Genomic DNA, 27,792 nt, shown 5'->3' on the forward strand with positions numbered 1-27,792 from the left:
ACTACTGTAAAAATTAAACTCCAACTGAATAGCAATTAAGATTCTAAACAATGTATTTGAACTTGAGCAGGACTGTTAAATGCTATAAAAATTAGCAAATGAATGGATGGATTAAGAGGGGGAAAAAGCCTCATTTCCTGTTTTGTAATTTACAGATATTGTTCCTGCTAATTAGATCCAAACAAAAGGAAGGGGTTATTCCGGTTCTGAATATGCAGGACAAGACTCTCTAAACATGACAAGTTTATTTAAATGTTGAATTGTCCAGAGGAAAAAAGAAAATCTATCAAGTCTGACAGTCAATAGTCATGGATAATATAGCATGCAGAAACGTGCCATCTTCTTGCATAATTCTTTCTTTTCGGATGTGAGCAGAGTGATGATCCTCTGTGGTCAGCAAGAAAGATTGCCTTGAACTAATAAATTATTTTCAAGAATTTAGAGCTGAAGTGTGATAGAGGGATATGTTGAATAAGCTTTTTTGTTGGCATTGCATTTTAGGTGGTGTAACCAAGGAACAGAGGCAAACTAACTGGCAAATGTAATGAAATTGATGTCTCACAAGTTTATCTCATCCCTTAGCTCCAGTTTTATTCCCTTGAATGTATTGTATTTTGTCTAATAAAGGGCTGGTAGACTTGGACAAATAATCAGACAACTATCAGATCTTTAGATGTGGAGAAAAAAAATCTTAGAAACAACTTCAACAATTTCAATGCATTGTTTGTTTTAGGGTGCACTGCCACATGAAGTTAAAATAATACAGAAACTTCTAGCCAAATGTCACTTACAATATCCTTCTAAAATTGCTTCCAGATGTTTAAAAGAAAAATCTTTTTAGTATGTTCAGAAAGCCTGAGAAATCTTATATTTTGAATAAAGTCAATGTTCAATCAGAAATCTTGCATGTAAAAAACAGTAGAATTATTATTGTAAATATTATTGTATTAAGCCAAATTACACTAAAATGCTTTCCCAATATAGTTTTGGGTTTTGTTTGTTTTTTTAAAATACCTTTGGCTTAGAATGAGTGGGTGGAAAAAACAGACTATAGAAACTTATTTAGGTAGGAATTATATTCTCATCTAGTTTATACTCAAATATGAAATTAACTTTATTGCTCCATTTCTTTTTTCTCTTTCAGTAGATCTATTTCATCTCTTCATCAATATCATGTGAATCTAAACTTTGGCATCTTTTTACATCTGACATTTTAGAGCTTAAGCAACTTAATATTCTTAGAATGTAGGTTTTACTGCAACCTGAGTATGTAACTAATTTTTATAGTCTATTTTAGGCTAAACTCACAAAGAATTGTCATATTTCAAACCACTAACATTTTCTCCTCTAATATATTTTATAACATATGCTTTCTTTCATGTTCTGGTTGGATAACAAAAGAAAAGACTTTGATCATGAAATCTGGCCCTATAAGAGGAATAAATATCTCCTTGCTCTTTAAAAGCTTTCCTTTTCTGAATTGCTGCTTGTGACACTGCATTTTAGTTTGGAGCACTCCACCACTCTGTATACAGAGCTGTATACAATACAATTTTATACAGAATAGTTATGAAGGCTTTTTGTTACTATTCTTTTATTGAGAGTTTCTCCAAAGAAACAGAGCAAAATTTCTCAAAGACTGTAATAATTTCATGACTTAAAAGACAAAGACTCATTCCAGGAGCTGAGACTAAACTCTATACTAACTTTGTGGGACATCTTTGGAAGAAGTTTCTTCTCTCGCTAGTATCTTGATTTTCCCTTCAGAACAATTGTATAGGAAATTAATGCTACGATAACAGCTCATGGGTTTTGATCCTACTTCATAGTGCAGCCAGCACATATAATAAACACATATATTTTCTTGAATATCCTAATTAATCAATATCCAGAAAACCTACAATCATTCTGCAGAAATATTTTATATTTAAGACTTACTATCAGATACATTTCGTAAGATTATTTTTATTTAATACTTTTTTGCTTCTAATAATTCAGATTTTCAATACACATTGTAATGCCTAAATACTTGTGTCCAGCTACAAATTCTTATTGATCTCTCATCACCTTGGCAGGACGAACTCTGCTGGAAAAGCTCTTCAGCCAGCAGGAAAATGCACCACAAGAAGAAGCAGAAAAACTGTGTTCTCGCATTATTGCAATGGGTCTTTTGCTTCCCTTCACTGACTGCTTCAGAGAGCCATGTAACCAGAGTGCCAAGCAAAGCACACCCACGTTTGATGTAAGTACTGAAAAGTTGTCTTTTGTCTCCTTTGTGAAGTAGGACATGATTTTCTAATAATTTTCCCTCCTGAAAGAATTTTATTTGTCATTTTAATGAAGATTGCCTTTAGGAGAGTGCCCAGCTATTTTTCTGTGCTCGGGTATGTACACTTTTGTATCCACATAAGCATGTTCTCCTATAACTTGATTTCTTAACTTTTTAAGCCATATCTTAGTCTTAGTCTGTTCTTCATTTGCACTTTTCATTGTTGTCTTGTTTGAATCAAAGCACTTTGAATGACTACCAAGATTTCCATCAATAACTGCTTCACCAAAAAATATAAATTAAAGGAAAAACAGAAAACAACATGTCACAAAATTTTACAGAACACAAACTGGATGTCTATGCTAGGTGTTTTGTTTTTTTTTTCCCTGAAAATACTTTTGATACAAAATTGTGCAGGGGTCAATGCAAATGTGTTGGCATTCCAGATAAAGTGTTATCTGTGTTATCTGTACCTCTGGGCTACCTGGCCAGGTACTTGCCTACCGGTACAAACCTGGATGTAGACATAACCCTACATACTTCTCCATCCTCTTGGATAATTAATTCAACATTAGGAAGTCGTCTTGTAACCTATGGTACTTTGTACTCTTTTATGTGACTAAAGATAATTAGGGATTTTCTCTTCACTAATTAGCTTTGAATAGTATACAAATAGTAATATAATATTTAATCTATTTATGTTTTTGCTCTTATAGTTAAGATCATCCCTATTCTATGCATTAAGCTGAAGTTTGGTCACAAACACTCAAAAAAGGATTGGCATAGATATGAGAGAACATGATTACTTCTTAACTCTTTAAATCTTTCTCATCCCTCCTAAGGAATAGTATAACATAACTGGTGAAGGGAAAACTGAGAGAATAATTTTTTTCAAATGAATTCTTATACAAGATTTCCTAAATAACCCAGTTTATGCAGAAAGTCATCCCCTGGTCCCCCAAACAATATTCTGTGTTTATGTTTTGGCTTTGGTGTTACTGATTTATTTTTTTTAAGATGCAACATTTGAAACATTTTTTTAACTGGTTTTTGAAATTAGTTTAAAAATGCAATTTAACTATAAAACTGAGGTTACTTAGGCAACACAGTATTTGAAAGTGCTTGTGGTTAAATATACCCATAAAAGTTACTGGAAAAGACAAGTTTCTTAATTTTGAAGTTGTTGAAAAGAGTCTGGTAATGTTTTCCACTCTCCTGCTCTTACGATATATTCAGCAATCTCCTGTAGATTATTGAATACCATATTTTTTAAAAAGATTTTTTAATCAAATTCAAAGTTTCCAAAGAAACAGAAAAGGCCCCTTTTTTAATTGATATACCATGCTTTGCCTGAGTAACAGATATTTTAGTTATCTTTTGTTTAACATATCCGAAAGGAGGGACATGGTAGTAGCGTAGTGCCACATCAACCATCTGTCAAGGTCAGGAATTTAAGATGCTGCTGGATTAGCAGTGGTCTTAATTTGACTTGGTCTATCAGTAAGCCACAAATGTCACAGCTTCTGTGACTACTTTTCTGCATAAATCCCCCAAATTGATCACACTCCTGGTAAAATGATGTCAGCAGTGGTGTATGGCCCTGCTATATTACCAGTAATTCATTGTACTCCAAAGGAGCATACAGGTCTCTTCAGCACCAGGTCTCCATAATTGAATTCCACACAGTGCAGAGCTGAGAGCTGCTGATGCTGAGTTTTGCAATATGTTTTTACTCCAGTCTTGGTGACCACAGTACAGGAACACCTATCAGTTTATTCATTACACATTCTCTGAAACAAAAATATTGAGAACTTGCACTATAAATTCTAATGGCTGTAAACTTGAAAATTGTGCATTCCTTGCTTCTTAAGGTAAATTTAAAGTATTTTACAGGAAATAAAAGCTAATTGTTATGTAAGGGAATGAAACAGTTAAAAATTAGCTTGAAAAGAATTATGGTGATGCTGAAAATTACTTTAACAAGGAAATGTAAGGTTGGTGAGTCATGGCCTCTCTTGCATCACTCTCAATGTGTGTACTTTGGGGTTTTTTTCGCATTCACATTTTTCTTCTTCGCATGTTTGCATTTTTAAAAATTCATTAGAGCAAAACTTTTATGTTGATCTAATAGTTTATTTTAAAGACATAGGAATCAGGATTTAATTAAGGACTAGCCTTAATACCAAAATCTCACCCATCTGGAATTAGGAGGTACATCTTTTTTGACCTTACTCCAAAATTGGGAGCAGAGCCAGATCCCTATTCTTTGTTTATCTCTGAGTTCATCAGAACCCCAGTTCAATTTCAGATTTCCTCCAGTTTGCTGATATCCTTTTCCCTTAGCTGAAACTACCATCAGCAGAGGTCCTATGTCCTGTCCTGGTCCCTGCCAGCTCATTGGTCTTCCTCCCTTCTTCATGAAGCCATAGTCCTTGCCTGTTCTTTAATGTTACTTCTTTGGTTATTTTGATTTTCATCTTAATCTGGTGCTTGTAAAGTTTCTTAGGTCACTCTTTCAAAATTTTTTTTTCAGAACTTCCAACACTTTTTCCACTGAAACCAGTCTTTGAATCCTTTTCTCCTTTTGTGACTTTTCTCTTGTATTTCTAAACTTTAAAGTACTATTTTTTTAAAAATTGAATAAAATCCATTATTCCCTTCTTGCTATAGTGTGGTCCCACAGACTTTATTTTTGGAAGATGTTAGGTTACAGTTTATGAAAACAATTCAGTAAGTTTTGTTCACTCTATGATCTATTGTTCATGGCTTGAGATGAATATAAACAGATTATTTAAAAGTCTTATTCTCTTGCTCTGATCCCTTTTTCTGGATGTCCTGTAGTGAATTTAATTTAACATGGCTAATGCTGAAATATCTTTAAATGTTTGCAATTGTACATTCTGATTATGTTCTCATTTTCTTTATTATTCATGCCCGCTGGTCACCTCCATTTCTCCCTGTCTTAGAAATGTTTATCCAAATCTTATGTCTGTTTCCTCAGTAATGCAAGGGATCTGGTTTGATTTTTTTTTTTCTCCCAAGATATTCCCAGCTTCAGTGTAGGCCATTAAAGAATAGTACAGCCCTCTTTTTGATTTCTTTTTGGATTCTTATTCTTTCTCTTCCCCACTGTCTGACTGCAATTAAGCAGTGCATTAGAAGTAAAGACAACTTTCATAGCTCTTTGTTTCTTGGGCTAGTTTTATAATGGCTCCTATAATTCAGTTTAATTTAAATTCTTGGCACTTTTTTCTCTGGTGTATGCTATGCTTTGTGGATGTGATGCTTACTCCTTTTTTCATATATGGAAAACATGAAGGATCAACAAATGACAAATGAGAGCACAAATCTTCAGAGAGCTAGCAGCTGTCACCACATTTATGCTGAGGATCATTTCCAAAGGCTTATATATTACTCAGATTTTAATGATGATTTGAGATGACATGTTCATGAAGTATCTCCGAACTTTTTGTCAATTTAGCCCAAAGTACAGAAATTTTAGAACTGTTTCAAGAACTTATGAGAGAACTTGCATTTTCAATCTTGGCCTGTTTTATTATTTTTTCCTTTTGAAACAGTTGATGACAGTTGCCCAAAATAAAAGATTAGTCTGAAAAAATACAGCTAAAAAGCTTTAAAAGTAACATAAATGGGCAAGGGTTGGTGTTTTTAAGATTTTTCTTTTGTGAAGCAGAGGAAGCCTTTGTTATAGCACTTCCTACCTACTCTTACAATGTAAAGAGTATCTTAGAGTAAGTAAATGTTCAGTGGCAGGCTCTCTGTCTAGACACACGTTCCTCTTACTGCTAGTTTCCTATTTGCTAGGGAGGCTGCTAATTATTGCTTCATGTGTGTCATGGCGGCTTACTCATCAGGCTATCTTTAGTCTTTCATGCTTCTGCTAGTATTTTATAACAGAAAAACAGAGTGTTTAACTAAAAAATAGATAAAGTCAAGAAAGAAAATGGGCAACTTATAGAAAGATAGATTAGCAAAAGCCTACAGAAAGCATGTTCTATGAAAAAAATGCTTGCCTTTTGAATAGCTATTGCCTTTTAATTTTTTTCCCTTTTTAGAAATGAGTTATTCAAGAGTGTTTCAAAAGATTCAAATTAAAACAAAATATCTTCTGAGTGAATGATATGCACGACATTAAGGCCTTGTGAAAAAGTCTTCCATTCATAAACCATGGAATCATAGAATTAGTTTGGCAAAGACCTCTAATAGTTTTATTTTAAATACATAAATAATCCTTGATTAAGGACTAGCCTTAATACCTAAATTTCACCCATCTAGAATTAAGAGGTACATCTTTTTTGACCTTACTCCAAAACTGGAAATAGAGCTAGACCCATATTCTTTGTTTATCTCTGAGATCATCAGAACCCCAGTTCAGTTTTGGATTGTCTCCAGTTTGGCTGGTGTCCTTTTCCACATCCACATTTGCCACATCCACGTTCCTTCTGAACGCTTCCGGGTACAGTGATTCCACCACTTTCCTGGGCAGATTGTTCAATGCCTGACTGCCCTTTAAATGAAGAAGTCTTGCCTAAGACCCAATCTAAACCTCCCTGGTGCAGCTTAATGCCTTTGCCTCTTGTCTTGTCACTTGTTAGCTGTGAGAACTACCTACCTTCCTACATGTAGGCAGCTCTAGTCTTGAGCTTTTTAGCATGTTACCTCATTATGTTATCCTATTAGAGTAAAATAATCATGAAAGTGACTTTCTAAGGGATGCATCTTTGGAAAGAACGTAGCAACAGGCAAGTTTTTCTTTCACCTGTTGGAGGATCACAGTTTTTAATAAGTACAGATCTCATCTGCTTAGCTCTTCTCTTAATAATCACTGAAGGTATTAGATAGTTATTGTCTGAGAGCCATCAGTAATGCGGATAAATTATAAATATTTGCATTAGATTTTAAACTGTTCATAACAAGGAAGAAGCTGGAATTTTCCTATCAATGTGAGGAAACTTTCTTTAACATCTCAGTGCTAAGAAATACTGACAGTATTTGGTGTTTGCATTTTATCCAGTAGTTGCAAAAAACCTGTTTTTTCTGCACTCTGGATGTGTAGTCCCTAATTAATCTTGTATCAGATTTTCCAGTTCACACTGTATGGTCTTAAGCCACAGGCAGTTTTTTCTTTCCCAGCAAGTTCCTACTTTTTTTCTGACAAGCTTTAAAAGTAACTTTTCCAAGTAACTGAGCATTAGGATTAAAACACTTAAATTCTGAATTATTTTCTTTTTTGTGATAAGGGCTTTCTTTTATAATTTTGTAAGTTTTTTTGAGAAGAAAATCAAGCATACTTTAGTATCCATGCTGTATTCCTTTTTTAAGGAACTTAACCTTTATTTTACTGAAGGGTCCAGTAATGACTACTTTTCAGGTGGCAATAACAAAAAATATCATCTTCTTTCATCTGTGTCTGTGGTTTGATTTTGACTTGGCTATATTTCTGCATCTCTTTGCAGTGCTTCTATTTAATTTTCTTTCTGTGTTGTGCACAGCTGTTAATGCCTTCTTGATTTATCAACAGTTTCAGCACATTCTATAATAAAAGGGCTAAATAAAATCTGGATGGTATCTTTTTTGTTGTGTTATGATATGATTTTACACAGTCATGTTTGACAGTTTAGGATAGGCACTAACCCTTGTGCCATTTGTAGTTATGATGCCTGACTAGGCTGTCATCTGTTTCTGAAATAATGCCTCCCCAAGGAAGTATAGTGACAGACAGCATGAATGGAAAATGCTGCAAATAAAAAAAGGCTGTTATCCTATTATCTCCTAGCCACCTGTGGTGATGCAAATGCTTTCTAAGGAAATAAAGAAGCTGCTTTCCTTCTGCTGAGTAGTAGCAGATGGTGGGACTTTGCAAATCGGAAGGAAGAGAAATCAGTGACATGAAGGCTTGACTTAATTTAAACTTATTTGCACTGCTGATATCAGTCTGAAAATTAGTGGGTAAACAGATTGCAGATAGAGTCCTTTCTCAGAAGACAGCCAAAATACCAGTGATCAGTTTCCAAAGAACTTTCCAAGTATTGGCATCAGCTAGGAGAACTTCAATTCTAAACTGCAGCACATAGCTGGCAGCAATGCATGCAGCATTTTTTCAAGCATACTTTTGATGCTTGGGCATATAATATGTAAGACTGAATGTAGGCCCATCTCAGAGCAGTATCTATCAGAGCAGTACATTGGAGTACTCAATTTTATCAGAGTAGTACATTGGAGTAAATAGCGGATAAGTCTTTAAAAGTAAACAAGTGAAAATTGTGGACTAGGGAAGAGAAAAAAGGTTGTTAATCTGCTGTCTTAATCTTTGTTTGTAGTATAGGTTACCATAGCAGTTCATTTTGACTAAATCTAAGTCCCCATGTCTCCTCTTCCATTGCCCAGTCACACTTGGTGACACTTTTTTTTTTCTGGTGAGCAATTCTGAATGTTCCTGAGTGTAGTAAAATGCAAACAGTTGATCATTAGGCTGAAGTATTGTTCTTATGCTACTTCCATGCTTCCATTTCTTAAAAAAAAAAATTGATTTGTTTTACAGGTGTTAGCTCAGGCTGTACAGTCTTCTCCTTTTATTCTTTTTCTTTTTCCTTTCTCTTTCTTCTTTCTGCTTCCTTGTGGTAATGCTACTGTACACACTTTCAACTTAGATGTTTTATGTGTAGTATGTTGCTAGAATTTCAGGTTTCTTTTTGCAACGAACCTTGCTTACTTGCTTGTTGTTCTGAATAATTGCTTCAAGAGCTGTATACTGAATGTTAAGTTTACCACTTGTTTAAATTTTTTAGTATCATTGTGCATATGGTGAAGGTGGTGGTCAGCCTGTCACTTCAAGAGATATTGATGTTTTATGGCTTTCTGTAGGTTAATTCTCTTTCTTCAGAATATCAGTCATAAAAAGATGTCTTTTCTCACTTGGAATTGCAATTAAATTGAGGGTTGAATTTGCATATATTGCATCTCTCTTTCAAAGAGTTTTTAAGGTAGCAAAAATTACATTGTCAAATCGCATTGAGGTGAAAGGAATTTTCTAAGGAATTTTTTTTGGGTGATTCAATTTTTTTCAGAATCCAAACTTATGGAAGAATCGTGTCAGTGCAAATTAAAAAAAATCCTGATGAGGAAGCTTCTTATCTCAGCTTACATTTTCTGATGAGTCCGTGAGAGGACAAACCCTCAGGTCATGTCAATTGTAGCTGATAACCTGGTGGTCTTGGCACGTGGCCTTCCGAGTGTTGCCTTTTATGTGTTCTAGTTGGATGTGTAGAGAGGCTGGGTCTTGACCTGTTTTCTTGAATGCTAGCCACTGTTCCCTCTTCCAAGGAAATTTTACTGTAAGCTCACCAGTTGAACCTACTAAGCTCTATTAAATGTAGAAGCTACTGGGGAAGACCAAGACAACCATACTGGAACAGAATGAGAATAGATGTGGAAATCTGAAATTTAGTTTCCTGATTTCCTTTTCCTGTGAGAGCTCTAACTGCAGGGCTATTGGCTCTCTTTGCCTCTCCTGGGATAGAGTGTTGAATCCTGAGCAAAATTTGATGGGATCAAACATGTTTTTTCTCTTTGGTTGAGGAGACTGAAGTCATTTCATGGGAAATAAATGTTACATGATTTTTGACACTTGAAGTGGTTTTAAATTCATTGTTGAGGCACATTGGTTCCCTGGAAAGAAAAAATCCCTTTGAGTCAAGTAAAATGCTTATGTAACAAATTTAGTTTATGAGAATAAAGTGCTGCTTCAGCTATACATTACAGTATTATGAAGAACTTGCTGTTTTTCAACCTTGGAAAGCATCTGTGCTCACTAGTGCAGCCAGAGGTAGCACAAGTCAAGGGCTGTGTTTAATCACTGCTCTGGTTCTGGCAGTGGCAAGACAGAGCTTTGTTACTGAACCTGCCCTCAAAAAGTAAACCACTTTCCCCATTCTTAAAAGTATTGATTTCTTTATTTTAAAAGCTGCTTAAAATAAAGCAGTCTCCTGCTGATAAGAGCATTTTGAGGTAGTCTGGCTCTAGTTTCTCAAACTAAAACCTTGCTTCTACAATTAACTCTTTGTATTCAGGAGAATATGCAGTTGACTTTCTTTCATTTTAAAGGCTGTATACTTAGAATACTAGAATGAATTAAACCTGAATGGGAAAAAATTCATTCCTTCCACACACTTGAAACAGACTAAATGCCAAGAAGTTATACACAAATGCAGGCAAGCTCTTTTGTAGCTCTTAGCATGGAAAACACGTCTGAGACATGGAGTCTGGTCACTTCTTATCCCAAGTAACATAAAATGGAATTCTTCTATGAGTTTCTCTCATTCCATTTTAAATGCAGTTATGCTTTTTCCTCTCCCCATTCTTCAACTGCTTCCCAATGAAAGCATGTCATCTAGAATAGTTTGATGATTAGGGACCTGCTTGTAACTACTGTTCTGTGTTTACTCCTGGCCCATTTATACTTGCCTGAGAATGTTTATGGTTCTAGTGAAAAATTTTCAGGTTTGCTATTAAAAAAAAAAGGTTCTGAAAAATAGAGCCCTATTGCATCACAGCTCAACACAGGAACTATCAGGCAAGTTGGTACCAAGGCACCCAAGTGTACGAAAGTTTAGAGGTACTGCTAAAGTATTTCCTCCCTCTGCTGCTACCTAATACTAGAACATTGTGCTGCTGTACTGCCTCACCTTTCCCACCTGACTGCTTTGATTTTTTTCCTTGGGAATTGTCTAAATACTTATGGTCAAATTTTTTTTCCCCCTTGATCCTCACATTGCTAATTCATGCTTTCACAGCCATTTGGGCCAAATGTGTATACACCTATTGCTATTACGACTCCATCTCCTATACCTCTTTTAAGCCTTTCTCACAATAGCTATTTTTGTTCTTTGAAATGGAAGCGAATAAACAACTGATTAAAAACTAAAATGGCATGGAGCAGAAAGTTGTACTACCTTGTATATCTCCAGCAGTAATGTAGCATACATTCGAGGTTGCATATTCTGTTCCTACAGTGAGGGATATACTAATCTGTAATTCACACTGTGGCCCAGGGAACAAAACCAGTTTCTCTGTGTGAAAAACCTGTGACCCCTTTTCTGAAAGGCCCAGGGCCGCCAGAATGACTTATGATGTTTGCTGCAGGTCTAACTCAGGGCCCTAGTTTTGGGTTCATCAGTGGCAGGGCATTTGCTAGAGGCCTTTCTTCAACTAGCTTCCAACACTCATTTTCATCTTAAAAAGATGAGCTGGAAAGAATCTCCAGCTCAAGCAGTGAAGTGAATATTTAATATTTAATTTATTACCTAGGTTGAAGTGTGATGCTGTAGTACCAGAGAATGAAAAGTTGTAAGAAAAAGCTATTGTCTGTGCATAGTGAGAACTGTCTGGGAAGAGAGTGAGTTAAACTAAAGACCTGACTCTGTGGCTCTAAATGCTAGCATCTATAAGTGGTAAAATGTATATTGATTAGGTACCATCAGATCCTGCAGGCAGGTTGCCTCGCCCATGTGCAGATGCTCTGCACTTTTAAGAACCAGTGGAAAGTGCTGTGTAAGGATGTGTGGAAATGAGAACTCTTCTTGACATCGTGTTTAGTGCACTGGACTCAGACTTGAAGCTTCCAGTGTCTGCTCAGATATGAGTCTGAATAAATAAGACTGAGATCATTCATTGCAAGGATATATATGTAATTTTTTTCCTCTCAAAAGAGATGCTTTAAAGACTAAATAGTGGAGTTTGAGCAAGATGAAGGGGAAATTCCAGATGCATCCAAAACTTGATCACGGTAAGAGTATTCACTGATTGTGTGTTTATTTAGTGAAAATTGCCTCTGAAAGATTAAAGGAGAAAAAGTCAAATGTCAAAATCTAGGTTCATGGATGATTGCTTTGTAATTATTAATACTAAAAACAAATCTGGCTTTTTTTTTTTAATTTGGATTATTTTGTTTCTTTTGCTTGAACAGGACTTCAGCATCACAGAATTGGCTGCATATTTTTTTCTTCAAACTGTTCTAATAATTGTATGCATTTATGACATTATCAGATTTGAGAAAGGAGAAATGAGATGGGTTAGTATAGTCACTGACGAAGAGCTAAAGACAAAACATAAAGAGGATTAGGTTTTGGACCATAGCTTCAGTGTGTAAGAATTAGGACATTCAAATGATTTGTATCTTTTGAAGGGCATGAAAGTAGAGACAGGGTTAATCTTTTCCCTTTTAAAGTGTAATTTATGGACTATCAACTTGCCATCCAGAGCTTCAGAGTACCTTTCTGTCACGAGGGTTTTTCATATTTTAAATTACATTTATAAGCTTGCAAGTAATCTGAAATTGGCTGTTAATTGCTTATATGTTGAAAATGGATATGTTTTCATTGTACTGCAAGTCCCTTGGAGGCATTTCTGAAAATCTACATTTACATCTGTAAATTTCCATTACATGAGGACTCTATTCTATCATCCTTCTCTGTATTGAATAGAAAATAAAGGAATCCCCTCCAAATGCAATACAAACAAGAAGTACTGTCTTTCATACTCACAAACAAAGCTCCCATGCTGGGTTAAGAGCTTTTTATCAAGCTGTGTGATGTTTTAATTTATAACTGCTCATATTTTATATGCCATAAATTATATCAGCAAGAACATAGGTACTTCATATTTTCTTACCTTCATAATGTATACCATCTGTACAATAATTCTGAGAGGTTTGGGGGTTTTTTTTAATACATCTTAGTTCATGTAGACAAATGTTATTTCAAGAATCTGTTGGTAAATTATTGTATTTGATCTTTCGAGAACTGGCATGGTAAAATGCCATGTCCAGGAACAGTTTAACTGTTTGTCTTTCTCATTTATGCTATGTCAACATTACCTTCAGTCAGTTGTCTTTTGTTTTACTGCCCTATAACCCTACGTGTAACCCTACTGAAAGTCATCTGTGCTTAGCCAGTTAACTTTGTGCAGAGCATGTTCTTCCCTGTGTTCCCTGGACTGTAAAAGGTGGTAGAGTGGGCAAGAAAAAAATTGTTCTGGTTTGTTTCAGTGACTTTTTCAAGTTTTATTTTCCTCTGTGTTTTTGAGATTTAAATGGTGCAGAAACATGACAAATAGCAAAATCCAGCACTTTTTCTTCACACGTGTACAGGTGGGACTCCCTCTCCTTTTTACTCAAACAGTATTGGAAATTGGGCAGAAACTCAGAAATACATATCCTCTAAAAAGCTGGAAATAGACTAAAGGAAAGAATTAAGTGACTCAAAGGACTGAATTAATCAAGCCTTTTCAGATGTTCAAATAGAGTAGCATGGTAATGCTACTCTAATGGACAGGCTTTTCAAAGAACATAGAGTTCAGGGCTATGTACAGAACCTGATGTTATTTTTTCTTAAGCTTTTTATCCACTTATTTTTACCTTTATCTAAAGTCAATGTACGTGTCTGGATTTTTGCCATGTTTTTTGTGCTGGGAAGGTCTAATGAGCTTCCTTTGACCCTGACTGAGGCACCCTCTGTAAAACAAAACTTTTTACTTTATTACCAGCATTTGTCAGTTCCAAGTAAGTTGCTCCCAATAGAACATTTGCAGTCTTATAACAATTTATTTTTAGGCAAGTAGCAACTTAGTCACATAGAATAGTGATTATCCTAAAAACAAGCAGCATTTTCTTCTTCCTCCTGCATATCTCTTCAAAGTTTATCTGTCAAATTAAAAAAAAAAAAAAAAAAAGGTTTATTCTAAAAATGAAATATGTACCAGTTTTTAACTCAGGCAATAGAATAAATTACATCTAATGAACATCATCTTTGTAGGAAGGTATTGCTGTGATATGACTGCATTTTCATCCTGTGACTTGATTTTTTTTTCTAGTTTTGTGCTACAATATTTGTATCTTTCCAGATCATTTGCTAGATTACTTGTGCAATTGCTGTGAATTATTTCTTTAGAATTTACAGTATTCTAAATGTTTAATCACAAGGTGTTCATGTTGATGCAAACTACTTGATGTTGATGACTACTTGAATTGTGGTCATCTAAAATCTTGCTGTTAGCTTAAAGCATAAGTTTGCCCTAGTTTTCATCAGAAACTCTCTGTGTGTCCTACTTTTAATCATAGACTCAAACTCAGAGCTAGTGAGCAATAAGGGAGGCCTGAGAATACCTTTAGCTGTTGATTGGTGGTTTTTTCATTTTACTCCAAAAGAAAATCCACCTTTTTACCTTCTTTTCTAAAACTATTAAAATGGAAATGATAAAAATAGGGCTGCAAAGAGTGCATGTATCAGTTTAATTTCTACTGAAATAATTCTGTTCGTTTTCCTTGTTTGTGTGTTTGGTGTAAAACAATTATGTATGGTGTGGAGAGAAATATTTACCTCCAAGCCATAAAACTGGCCATATGTGACAAAGTGCAGTCATGATGGACAGAATGTGTTCTTCTAAGCAAAGAAGTGGTAAAGGGTTCCTTACTGGAAAAAGTGCTGAACTGTATCCTAACGTGTTGTTTGGTTGTAGAAAACTAAAAGCTTAATTTTCTGTTGTTAATGAATGTAACCATTTTAACATAGACTTATCTTAAGTCTTTATCAGACTGAAGAGCATAAAACCAAATTTGTCTTGATACAGGGAACATTGAGTTATTCATACTGGAAACAAAAGCTTAGACATTTTGACCTTGTTTTTCTATATGAATTTTTCCAAATTTTTTTTTTTTTAATCACAGCAAGACCAGCTTTATACTTGGGCTGCAGTTAGCCAACCCACACATTCAACAGATTACATTGAAGGAAGCTTTCCAAGGAGAATTCCATCTGCGTGGCCTCCACCCAAACCTCCAGATGAAGAACAAAGGCTCAAAATTTCAGAAGAAGGTACAGTTCTTGGATACAGAGATGATAAATGTATAGCATAGGGGAAGCTGCTGTGTTTTAGAATCTGAAATATAAATTAGAATCTTAGCTACTAACAAACACTTGGTTTTGAGAATCTTGGATTGACATCAGAAATATGTCAGCTATTATGAATCTAATAAAAAATATTCACCACAAACGCATTCTTTTTGTTAGCAACCAAGATGTGTACCTGGCATCTGTTGAGTAATGGATTTTGCCAGGTGCTGTGATCTCTACTCTTTTCCAGTTACATACCTTCAGAGCTATGAGATACGAGTTCTTTTTTCTTCTTAAAATATGGAAAATTTCAGAAGCCAACTGGTGCTACACTTAAAGTTATTAGAGTGGTGTAAGTTCCTTTGTAGATTCAGCAGTCCTGTGCTGACAGAGGGGTAGGAGAAGTGTATCTAAAAAAATAAATTGAGGTCTTGCTTACAAAGTCAGTTTACCTTACAGTTTTTGAGGTTATGCTACCAACCAAATTTCATGCAATCTTCTTCATGCTCTTTAAGAGTTCTGTTTACACTGAAAATTAAAACCAAGCAAGAAATAAACCCCCCTTGCAGTTGACAAAGAAATTTAGAAGAGGATTTCAAACCTGTTTCCTGTTAGTAGTGTTTATCCTTAAATACCACAGGTTCTTAGAGGCTTTGCTTGCCATTAGTTAGTATTCAGCAGCTCTCAACTCTCAAAACTGTAGACTGCATTCATCCCCATGTCCTCCATGGAGAGCCACTGGGTATTTTTAAATTTTTAATTACTTTCCACTCCTCCTTTTCATTGCTCAGATTTGAAGGGTTAAGTCATTATTTTAACAGACCTCTTTTAATCACTTGTAGGCTTTGGGTGGAGTTAATTTCAGATTTGGTTCTCTTTGGGACTTCTCTGTCACTTCCTCTGGAACATGAGCAAAGTATTTCTTGCATGGACACCTTTTACCATGACAACATTTTACTTTTACCGGTATCACTTACTTCAGTGCTTACAAGCAAAGCGAGTGATGCCAACAAAAATGCAATACTGCTGTATTATTCTGTTTATGCTGTGCCTTTTACCAAAGGAATTCTATTGGAGATCAAGGAAATGTTTCTGCATCCATTGCACTGATGCAATTAAGAGTCTGGAACTCTGCAGTACTGGATTTTTGAGCTAGTCCAGTTTCTAACCAATGATCTCCTGTTTTATGTTGTATTCAATGAAAGTGCTGCCATATGTGGTGGTAGAATTCACAGCCATCTACTCTGAGAGTTGTGTTTCTCCGCTGGGAGTCTTAGCCAATGGATGTGTAATCACAGTATTTATAAACACACTGTGCACTGGAAAAACAAAATGCTGAATTTCAGATTAAAATATTTTAATGTTTTAGCCCAGCAGAGGTTGGTATAAGTTCAGAGTTTAGTTTCTCTAAAATCTAGAGGAATGGTGATAACATAGAATATTTTGCAATGTAAAGATATACCTAGGAGTATATTTCTATGAAAAGGACAATACTAATAATTTAAAAATGTATTCATTTTGTATGTGATTTGTTTCCATCCTATGTTTTTCTGTTTATGATACATATAGGACTTGTCTGTCCCTTATCTCAGCTACTGCACTCTCAAAAGAAAAGTAAAAATATTAAGAAGTAGATTTAGAATAAAAGTGAAAAACTGTGTATTGGGAGTTTTTCTAAGTTTAATATAAGTAGTTTTAAGATGTATTTATTGAACTTTTGGTGTGATTTTTCAATGTAGGGCATGGAGAAAAAGGAAAAGTTATAATTATTTTGAATATAGCTGAGGCAGATGAATAATTTAACTTTCTTGCATTGTTTACATGCTTGCCATTTGGAAGAAACTGGAGGTAAGTGATGTGAAACCTGAGGATAAACACCGCCCTCAAAATTTGTAACTTAATTATTTCGTGTATTTACACCATAGCTGTGTGTAGGGGACAAGCTCTTTTTTTTTAAGGTTTAAGTTATTATGTGTATGGTAGCTTTATTTTTTTAATATATATAATTATTGTTGTCTGGATTAAAGAGATATATTAATATTAGAAACAACGGCTCATAAACAAAAACACACATTTCAGGCAAAAGTGTTGATTGAGAGAGGAATGCAGCAGGAAGTTTTTATAGAATCTTTGGTTTTATTATATACATTAGCATTAGAACAATACTAGGCGTTCAAGCTTTAAGTAAGGCAAGACAAAATTCTGCAAGATTTTAGGAAATCCATCCTAAATTAGCAAAGTAGTAAATTCATCTGTTTAGTACCATTTGCATTTAATAGTCTTGGTGTATGCTCTGTATCATGTAAAGCATTACTGGATATGTGAAAAGGGCTATTAGAGTGTTTGGGGGTTTGGGGACAATGGGTTTGGTCAGGTTGATTATTGTTGTTTGGGGACTTTTTAGGTGGATTATTTATTTAAAAACAGACATTTGGAAATATCTAATGTGAATTTGTGTTCGTCAGCAAATATTTATTCTAAAAAATATTTTTCAGTTCTGGATTCAGTTAAGGTTTTGGAAAAAAATGAGCCAGCATCACCAGTAAGATCAATGTGTATGACTAATGTGTATGAAACTAATTTTCTATTTGAATACCCAAATCTGTTCCTATCCCTTCTTGTGGCAGTTCACTCTACCATTACCACATCTCCACACATTATCTGAATCTAAACTCAACAGGGTACTTGAAATTCAATTATTTTAATTCTTTGCTGATGACACTATTCTACTTTACATATAGGAAGAGACAAGTAAGCAGGCACTAGAGCTCAGTCATCCTGTCTCCCATGTGGCTGTTTAACCACATGTGAAGGTACTCAAAGATAATGCAACTTCTGCAAAATGAAACAGTCTCAGCCCACTAAATATCAGTGTGGGTTTACAATCTGAAATCTAAGTTAATCTCTTAAAAACAAAAAAACAAACAAACATAAAATTGTTTGATTCGGTTTAAAGAAAAGGTTTCATTTCTTATACATAACTTTTTTCCTTTCCCAAGCCTTTTTTTTTTTTTTTTCTAGCTGTGGTAGTAGTGTTTGGTTTTTTTGTTGGGTTTTTTTGTTTGTTGGTTTTTGGGGTTTTGGGTTTTTTTATTATTATTTTTTCTTAACAAAAATGCTTAGATTTAGAATCCTTTTTTGAAGGATAACATTTCTGAGGTAAAAATAAGCTAAACAATTCTGTCAAATTGCTAAATATTGACCAATACATAGGAGTGTCCTGTTCCTACTTTCTTAAGCACTTTTGTGTAAGAGAGTTGTGCTAATTTGCATAGCAGAAAACATTGTGGGTGCATGTCTAATACTAGAAAATCAGCATAGAATAAATCTGTTGTGAGCAAAGATCAAATAGATACTAACATTCCTCTCAAACACAGAGAAATCTAAAATCTAAATGATGAATTATTTCATGTTAGGTGCAGCTTGTCCACATCTAGGTAAAAAAGTTGAGGATTGTTAATTTTCAAGCAATAACATAACTCATACTTGCAATGAAACGTCTTCCTTGTATGTCTCACTTCCCAACAGCTGGTATTGTCAGAAAGCTGTGAGGAGGCCAAATGTCTAGGAATTGTAAATCCAGAGGCTCTGATTCACAGCTGCCTCACTCTTTCTGCAAATGGTCAAGAGATTTCCCTCTTGAATAGTGGTACCTTTAAACATATAGGAAAGATGCCACACATATAGTCTTTGGGCAAGTGTAAGAAAATAACTGGGTTATGATCAGTAAAGAGACATCATTAGCAGTAGCTCCTAAACTGATTAAAGATCTTTGCGCTGTGTAGCTACTGTGGAGTTGTTTGCTTGTTTTCCTTCGTCTGATTATTTCCTATCAGACAAGGAAAATGAGACACTATTTGATTCTTTAAGGTCAGAAAAGTGATCTGGTTTTAAAATAAGAAATAGGATCTAGTTGTGGAGGGTCTTGTGTTTTGCTCTATTTTTAAGATATGTATTACTACCTATGTCAATGTGGAGTTTTCAAATTTCTGTGGTAGCGGAAGAAAGAAAAACATATTTGGCAACACTTATCCATTTTAAGGACAGGTAATTATTGGTATAACATGGAAAGTGGGACAGTTAACATTCTTTTTAACATTGTACTCCTTTTATGAATTTCTTAATTGTGTACTTCAAAAGATCAGTATTTTTTTATTTATTTATTGAATTTTAAAATCTGTATCTTCTTTTCAAATTCAGAGTTGAAATCTACAGTCCTAGAAACAGAGAAGCAAAGCATAAGTGCTGTTCAGCAGGCACAGGTAAGATTCTAACAGAAATGGTTTATAATTTTTTTTAAAGAGGGCAAAATGCAGTACTTCTTTTCAGACATTTTTGGAAAGGTTTTGTGTACTAAATGTTCTATATGAAAAAATTCCGCAGTGAGAGTGATCCTTATCTAGGTATAAGGATTGAAGGTTCCTGCCTGCCTGAGGAGATTCTTACAAAATGTTATTGTCTACTCAAAAGTAAGTTAACTCTGATGGCATTAGTAAGGAATAGTTATAAAAGATGTTATTATAATAGCTCATGTACAGAAGTGCATGTAAGTAATAGCAGCAGGGATGTTTTTCTAACTCTCTCCTCAAGCTTACAGCAGTGGTAGTATGTGAACAGGTTCAGAGGGCCATGCTGGACTTAAACAGGAGATAATGGAATACTGGGACAATGGAGACTGTCTGGGTTGGACTTATGCCACAGAAACATTGTCTATCTTATTTATTTTTTTTAGCATATCACCATACATGGTCTATTTGTAAAAGTGGTGTTTAATGGGCTGAAGAACTTCAAATTCTGTTTCCTCAACACAAAACAGACTTCTCTTACTTGTGGATATTGCTATTCAGTTGTTCTGGAAGTCATTAGAAGGAAAGCTAAGTTCTGAAATCTTGGTTTGAAACAAGCAGTGACCAAAAGCTCTTGGATTCCCTTTTCTTCTTCCTCTGTTTCCCAGCTCTTTTCCCTTGTTTCCCCCTTTGAGTTTGTTTTGGAGTTTTTTATGGGGTATTTTTTGTTTCTTTTGGTTTGCTGAGTGTTTTGTTGTGGGGTTTAAGGTTTTTTTGGGTTTTGGTATTTGTAGCGCTTATTATATTAGTGACAAGACAATTCAAGTGCCACTTTATCAAGCAGAATTTGTGAAAATGGTCAGTGATTTGCTTTTCAGGGAAAAATCAGGAATGCATAATTAAATACATACTACTGATCATTAGACTTGCAAATTTAGTTGAGTTTGATCATGTGTTTTGTGAGCCATGGGTGGGAAGAGGATGTGTATTAATTTTATGGCTAGTCTCGCCAGACAACTTTAAAGAGTTCTTCTAGTTGGTTACCTAAATTTTTCTACCTTCATAATATGGAACATTTTAAAACTGCAACTCATTAATCAAAATATTATTAAAAAATAATTCTTCATTGTAGTATTTTAAGTTCAACCTAAAATACATTTTTCTCATGCTATTTTTATATTCCAATCACCCAGGTTTCACTAGCAATGGTTTCTAGTGTTTATTCTGGAAAAGCACTTTTTCCTTATACTTACAGAAAGTTATTGCATGTAAGGAGCATATTTAATAAGACTCTAGTATTAAAATTCATTGCAAGAAATTACCTATATAAATTGTTTTCTTATTGGAAATGTAATTAATTAAAGCAGGTTTATGAATACATAGTTATTTTACCTATTAAAAAAAAAGTATTAAAAGTATTATGAGAATGAAGTTTAACCAGGAGCTCTGGAGTACTGCATGGTCACTTGAATGGCATTTATTTGTGGTCGGGAGCGTTTCTTTATTTTTAAAACTTGCCCAGTGTGTTGTCCAATTGCTGCATTCCCTTTCTTGGTGTTTAGGAGATCCCCATCCCTCTTAATCCATGGTGATCTCTTATGACACTTACATGAACTTCTTCCATTCTATACTAATATTCATCAATGACCTGCAGAACTAACCATCACCTCACTTGCAGAAATTAATCTCAAGTTTTTGCTGTATTATGTCATTCTCATTCTGGTTTATTTTAAAAATCAGAGTGGAGTTTTTTTTTTCTTTTGAGGTTTATGGATAAAATATACGTATTTAAATTATTTCTGTAGTGTCCCAAGCAGTTGAGCATATTTCACTTATCCATCATTGTTTAACTGTATCAGTCTATAAAAACATCTAGCAAGTAGAATAGCCATCATGTTTGTAGGTAAATCCTTTACTGCAATCAGATCATTCTTGGTGTTATTTGTACATTTTTAAAGTGATGATGATCTCTAATCTTCTATTAGAGATCTACCCTCTTTTGTTGTGTGCAGTTTTAATTTCTGAAAAAAGGAAGCACTGCTTGAAGTTAGCCTAGTTAGGTGACTTTTCTCTTTTTCTTTCATAAGAGAGCTCTAGTTTAAAATCTGAATTGACCAGCTAATTCTCCTCACAGACTTTTTCTCTCTCCTTTCTCTGGGAAAAGACCTTTCCCACATACCACTAATATAATTGAAGATAAATGGCCATAACACAGTTGTAACATGATGTACTGATGTCCTAATTATCTCAGTTGTGATAAACATTTAACTAAAAGAATCAGAATAATTTTAAATTAAAGGCCCAAGTAGTACAGCTTGGATTCTATATTTTCATGTCACTTGAAGGGGCTTCTTCATTCATATCCTCTCCATTTCCTTACCTTTACAATATTAGATATAATCTGCATGTTTAGAAAATAATTTCTGAAAGTTTAAGAGCGTTTTTCTGAGTCCCAAATATCTAAATTCAAAATTACAGCTTAAAAAAAAAATATATATATATAAAGAGGATGTGGGGGTGTGCTTGCTTTTAGTACAGGAATTGTTAAGTGGTGGAAAAAATAAGAAAAATTGGCAGCCATTTCAAGTCCTGGTTTTGAAGTGCCAAATAGCAACGATGTCTGCTTAGTCTTCCCAGTATGAACAGAGAAAGTTTTGTTAGGCTTAACTCCTTTAGTGAAAGAGGAAGAGAAAAATTGAGTGCCCTAATTTAGAAACTCTAGCTTCAAACCTGATCTTTAAATTGGACAGCTGTACTATGTGCAAGAGCCAATTTTTGGCCTGTTTGTACCCCTGATCTTTCGTACTGTCCTCACAATTTTCCTTACATTTTAATTTGCTTTTCAGAGTAGCTTGATTTTGTTTATATGGTAGGTAGAAATTGATTCTTAGCAAGAAGATGAAGAAAAATAAGAATCCTTTAATTGTAAAATGAGTACATGTAAACTAGGTTTTGGTTCGTAGTGGGACATCACAGAGCCAGAAACCTAAAATTGTTTGAAAGGCACTTAAAAGCATTGTCTTATACACCGTATTATAAAATGATTTTAAATTTCTATTTTTTATCATTTGTGATGAGAGTCTATTCTGTGGACCACACAATTTTAAAAACAAAGCCCTTACTATATTTATTTAATTGTCAGCATCCAGATATAACGAATACTTCATGCCCCTTCATGCCTGGTCTCTGTAATCCCACCTCAGGATAGGAGGTTTTGCCAGACTATTGCAGTCTCTAACAGTTTGGTTATAAGATAGTTTACATTGACTATTTAAGCTATATTTATGTCAGAAAAGCTTGTCATCAAAAAATTCTTACTCGCATACTGTTTCTGTCTTAGTTTGGTTTGGTTCACCACATTTTACTCAACAAATAAATCCTCAACCAAAATTATATGCCTTTTTGGAATTCCAAGTACTTCCACTGGTACTAAAAGCTAGACAAAATTTTGGCAATTTTGAGATGCTGAAGACAGGTTTCTACTACATAATCTATTGGTGCACTTTCCAGCAATATCATAGGGAAACAATGCTAGTCTTAAAAAACGAAATTACAACCCAGGTTTTGCCGTCTTGAAGATAGTTTCTGCTTTATAAAAACAGACTCATGGAACGTATCTTTAGAGTATTCCTAATCACCTCACTTTACTGATAATTCCTCTCTCAGTAGGGACCTTTATTCTCATGCTAGTTTTTGACAATGACTTACAATAATTCCTTAGGGTAATAGCTTAGTGATATTGGAAATGTTCCAATTTTGACACTTAGTAATACAAGAAAAAGGTTCTGAAATCCTTTAAGATAGATACATAATCAGTCTGTTTAGAAAGTATAAAACATTGGTGGGACTGGAATTTACTTTTCATTATTATAAAATGTCACCACTAGAATTTGTCTTAGAAACCTGCATGCTGCCCCAAACTCTCTCTTAAAAGAAAATTCAAAGATTATTCTTTATAGGTGAAGGTAAGGTAAAGAAGGTAGATGAAAGATTAGTCTGAAATGGTGAGATAAAAAAAAAATAAAAGGAGAGATTTTTATAAACCTGCTTTAGACTGTTAAGACACTTGTAGTCTGGTATAAAACCTGTTTTATTTTGGTAATACATGGTTTTTATCAGCATATATACCCACTATAGACAAGACTAGTGAATCACTGGCTTCAACAGGAACCTGAGGAAAACTGTGAACTTTTCCTCTGTTGGCTCACAAACAGTTCTGTGGCTGAGGCAATTTTAACCCTGCCTAATTTTGCATGTTCTTTCTTGAGACATGTATTGAGAAAAAAACTGTGAAGAAGTGCCATTCCCCTTCCATCCTTTTGCTATTTGACAGGTTACTTTTTGTAAGGAGGAAGAGAAGAAGGCTTGAGGAAGCAATGAACAGTTACTCTAAAACATTTCTTTTCCTGCAAAGATATGGATGCCAGAATATTAGATTTCAGCTGGGAAAATAAGTTACATACTTGGGTAAAAAAAAAAGAAAAAAAAGCCAACCAAAAAAAAAGTATTACATATTCAAAAGGATCTACTATATACAGTTGTTTTATTGAGGAAATAAACGATTGTGATAGGAGCAAATATTTTTGGATGTTTCCATATGAATCAAATGATAGCAAATAGAATTGTGTATCTTCTTTTAAGAACTGTACTAATGTAAACTTTCTACAAAATCATGCCAGCATACCCGAATTTCAGAAAACAAAAAGTGCAAAAAAAAATCAGAGGTATGTATCGGGGGTTTTTTACCTTCCAAGATATAAACCCGGATTTGTTCTATGTGGTGTGGAGGAATTTAGATTCTAATTGTAGGTCCAACGTTAGGATTGGGATATCTTAACTTTAAGCCAATGAATTTCAGGAATCATACGTACATAGATAGTGTTTACGTGTTAGCATTCAGAGTAAATGTCATTTTGTCAGAAACGTACAGAAATAAGGTCATAGGAACTGCTGAAATGCAGAGCGTTTTGCTTGGGCAGGAAAGGGGAATTTAACTTCGTGGAACTCCAGGACAAATTGAATGCAAATCAAGTCTATTATGTTCGTGTTAATTAAACATAATTTTATGCAGGAGTTTCAAGTTTTATTGATGGAATTTTAGATTCTTAATATTAGAAGTAACTTTTCAGTTCAAACATGCTGCCATTTTCAGCTTTATTCTTTTCTGTTTGTTTTCAGAAAGCCTTAAAATCACAAATAGATGTTTTGTTTCCTAAAACTGTAGCAGGTAAATTAACTAAACTTTTAGAAATATGAAGTGAGGTTCTCTGAGTTGAGACGTTATAGCTTAAGTAGAGGCTGTCCGCTCCAGTCTATGCTGCCTCCTACACGGCTAGTAGCCACTTTGTGATTAAATACTGTCATCTGATACTGGTGGGGTTTCTTAGGCCATGAAAGAAGATGAGAAGTAGAAATATTAGAAACGAGGGAAGAAGCACTGATTTAGAGTCTGAAGGACAGCCTAAAGAGGTCTGCTTACTCGGCCACTAGATGGCAGTTAAGTATTTTTGAATGGACTGCAAGGCACTTGCAAGTCATTCCCGGGCGGTCCTGCGGACACCCTACACTGGGATTTTTTTTTTTTTTTTTTTTTTTTTTTTTAATTTTTTTTTTTTTTTTTTTTTTTTATTTTTTTTTTTTATTTTTTTTTTTCCTAGCCAAAGCAGTGGCTTTGTGCTGATTAGCAAGTTAGCTGTTAGAATGTACATACACTTCTACTCTGTTTAATCTAACCAAGATTTAACAATCTGAGCATCTCTCAAAAAATCTCCTCTACCCTCCCAACCCCTCCAAACACAAAATATTTAGAAAGCACTCTTCTGTCACTGTTAAGTTGCTTTGCTTTTTTTTTTTTTGTTTTTTCTAAACCTGTGAAAGGAAAATATTTGGTTTGGTCTAGCAGCCTTTTGGATGACAGTGTTTGAAGTAATAATTTAAAAATTATCAATGAATTACTATCATTTAAATAAAGTGGTCAATATTCTGTTGAAGATGAATTTTTTTTTCTTCAACCACAATTGTGAATCCATTTTCTATTTAGTTCTGATGAGGCAGAAGTTTTAAAAACTGAAAGGGAAAAATTGTGTCTGATATAATTAATTGTCATATATATAGAATACAAATCACAGGCTACATATTTAAATGAAAATAGAGGAGTATAGAATGTCATGCCTGTGTGGTAGAAAAATGTAAGCAGTTAATTCTCAGAACAAACATTAGTGTTTTTTATTATATCCAGACTTCACAATACTTGGATTGACTTCTGTTAATTTGCTTGAAGGCAGTGTTTGCCTCTTTAAAAGAAACAATACATTTTATTATTTTCAGTGGAGTTAGAATAACACATTTTTGCACTCTTTCTCCTAGTCCTGGTGCGACTAAAATTTGTTTTTTCTAATTTGTGCTCTTAATGTCAAGATGAAGTTTTACTTCTGTGCTCATTTTAGTTTCAAAGCTTCTTTATACTGTTTTTCCACTTTCGTTGAGACAGCCATATATCATACATCTGAAACATATAAAAATCATAGCATGGTTCAGGGTTGAGTGGACACTAGGAGGTTATGATGTAGAAACCCTTTTCCCTCCTAACTAATACTGTCCTCCAAGCAAGGTTAGCTTAAACATTTGATGGTTTTTCTCAGGACTTTGCTCATCTCTGAGTATGGGTATGAGGTAATGGTAATATATATTTCCTGCTTTGCTTAGTCAGTGGTAAGCCTTGCTCTGTTTCTGATGCATTGTTTTGATAACAGCTAAAAGAGACAAAAATGTGGGCTCAAAAACCCTGTATTTCCTGTGAGTTACTCCTAGTTCGAGTCCCTTAAGGCATTGATTAAAATTCTCAAGAAACTGTGGGTCAAGTTCTTGTGATTAATCTCATTTCACAACTTCTTCACCACAGACTTTTATGTGAATGTATAGTAATAATAATAACAACAACAATAGCAATAATACAGAGTTTGCACCCTTTAATCATAATGGGCATTCTCTTTTTTCCACTCTGACTTTGCTTTATACTTTGACAAAGACAGGAGTTTTTGTCATTTTAAGTACAAATTCTTGGAAATGCAGCCCCAGCCTTAGAGCTTGGGCGATAATTGATGGGTGGAAAAGGAGAATGACAGTAAAACTGAGAAAATAATTTATTTTAACAAGAATTGTTTGGCAATACTTTAAATCCTTGGCTATAATGTGAGAGACTTTCACTTCTTGAAAAAGGAGAACTATGGGATAGGGACTGTATAGAAAGAATTATCACTTTTCTGTCTCTGTTTTATTCTAAGCATTAATATATTTCTTTTGCCTTTTACAGTGAGTTTATTGTAGCACAACAGCAGAGTACTATAACTTTCCTTAGGAGCAATGAATGGAAATGCACGATGGTATATACTTTTTGAAAATTCTGTTTAATTTGTTCACTCCTCCTCTGACTGCTCACTGGTTTTGCTCATGAAAATAGATAAATTGAGGTATTCTCATGCCATCTGTGCATTCCTGGCTAGAGCAAAATTTATGAGCGGTATTCATTAATTGTTAAAATACAATTTTTTCTTAAATTCTCTACATCAGAAATCCTATTTTAGATGAAAATCTGTAAACTCCTTTTTTATCAAAATATGATTTGTACTGCAAGTTCCATTATTTACATATGAAATTTCTCTCATTTTTTGGAGAGCAGTGAAAACGGAGCTTTTATTTGTTCAATGGTAACATCCTGTACTTGGATGATGTAGGATATTTTTGGTACTATAGTATGTACTTTTCAAGCTTTTTTAAAAAGAATTCCACAGAAATTGAAGAGAGCAGATGAATACATTACATGAGCTACAGGAAAGCAGTTTGAAAAAGTGTGTGTGTAAGTCCGTGTGTGTACATATCAGTATGTGAAAAGAAAACTTCTTGTGACATTCCCAGCAGGACATTTCATTTGACAAAGGGATTTAAATTATTTGAGAGACCTCCTCCACTCAAAACTGAGAACTGTTTCAAGCTTTTCTTATATTTTTCTTAGCATTAAATATCAGGTGCTACCTTTTAGTGGTGTAGATCCTGAGATTTTCCACAGGATCCTCCATGTAGAAGGGAGATAAGAAATGCTTTTCTTAATAAAAATAAATATTCATTTAACTTTGAAATACCCCAAATAATTAAAAAAAAAACCAAACCCAAAACAATTATATACTGCCAAACCTGAATGAGAACTTAAAAGTAAGGCTGAAATAATTTCTACTCTATATAGACAAGACAGAGTAACCAGTGTATCTTTTACTTACATTTAGATCAAAATTTATCATTATGTGTTCCGTCTTAAGTTAGTGTAAATAAAAGC

At 34.4% G+C, this 27,792-nt stretch overlaps 1 protein-coding gene across 1 annotated transcript in view; it reads left to right on the forward strand.

Moving 5' to 3' along the window:
• The window catches only part of FMN2 (formin 2), a 153,436-nt gene that overhangs the window by 14,643 nt on the left and 111,001 nt on the right, over nt 1–27,792 (forward strand). The window contains exons 2-4 of the mRNA XM_083856399.1: nt 2,076–2,242; nt 15,012–15,159; nt 19,378–19,439. Of these exons, the coding sequence (XP_083712525.1) occupies nt 2,076–2,242; nt 15,012–15,159; nt 19,378–19,439 (377 nt within the window). The remainder of the gene's footprint in view (nt 1–2,075; nt 2,243–15,011; nt 15,160–19,377; nt 19,440–27,792) is intronic.

The sequence above is a fragment of the Zosterops lateralis genome, assembly GCF_965231275.1.
Source record: "Zosterops lateralis genome assembly, chromosome: 3".
Classification (NCBI taxonomy): domain Eukaryota; kingdom Metazoa; phylum Chordata; class Aves; order Passeriformes; family Zosteropidae; genus Zosterops; species Zosterops lateralis.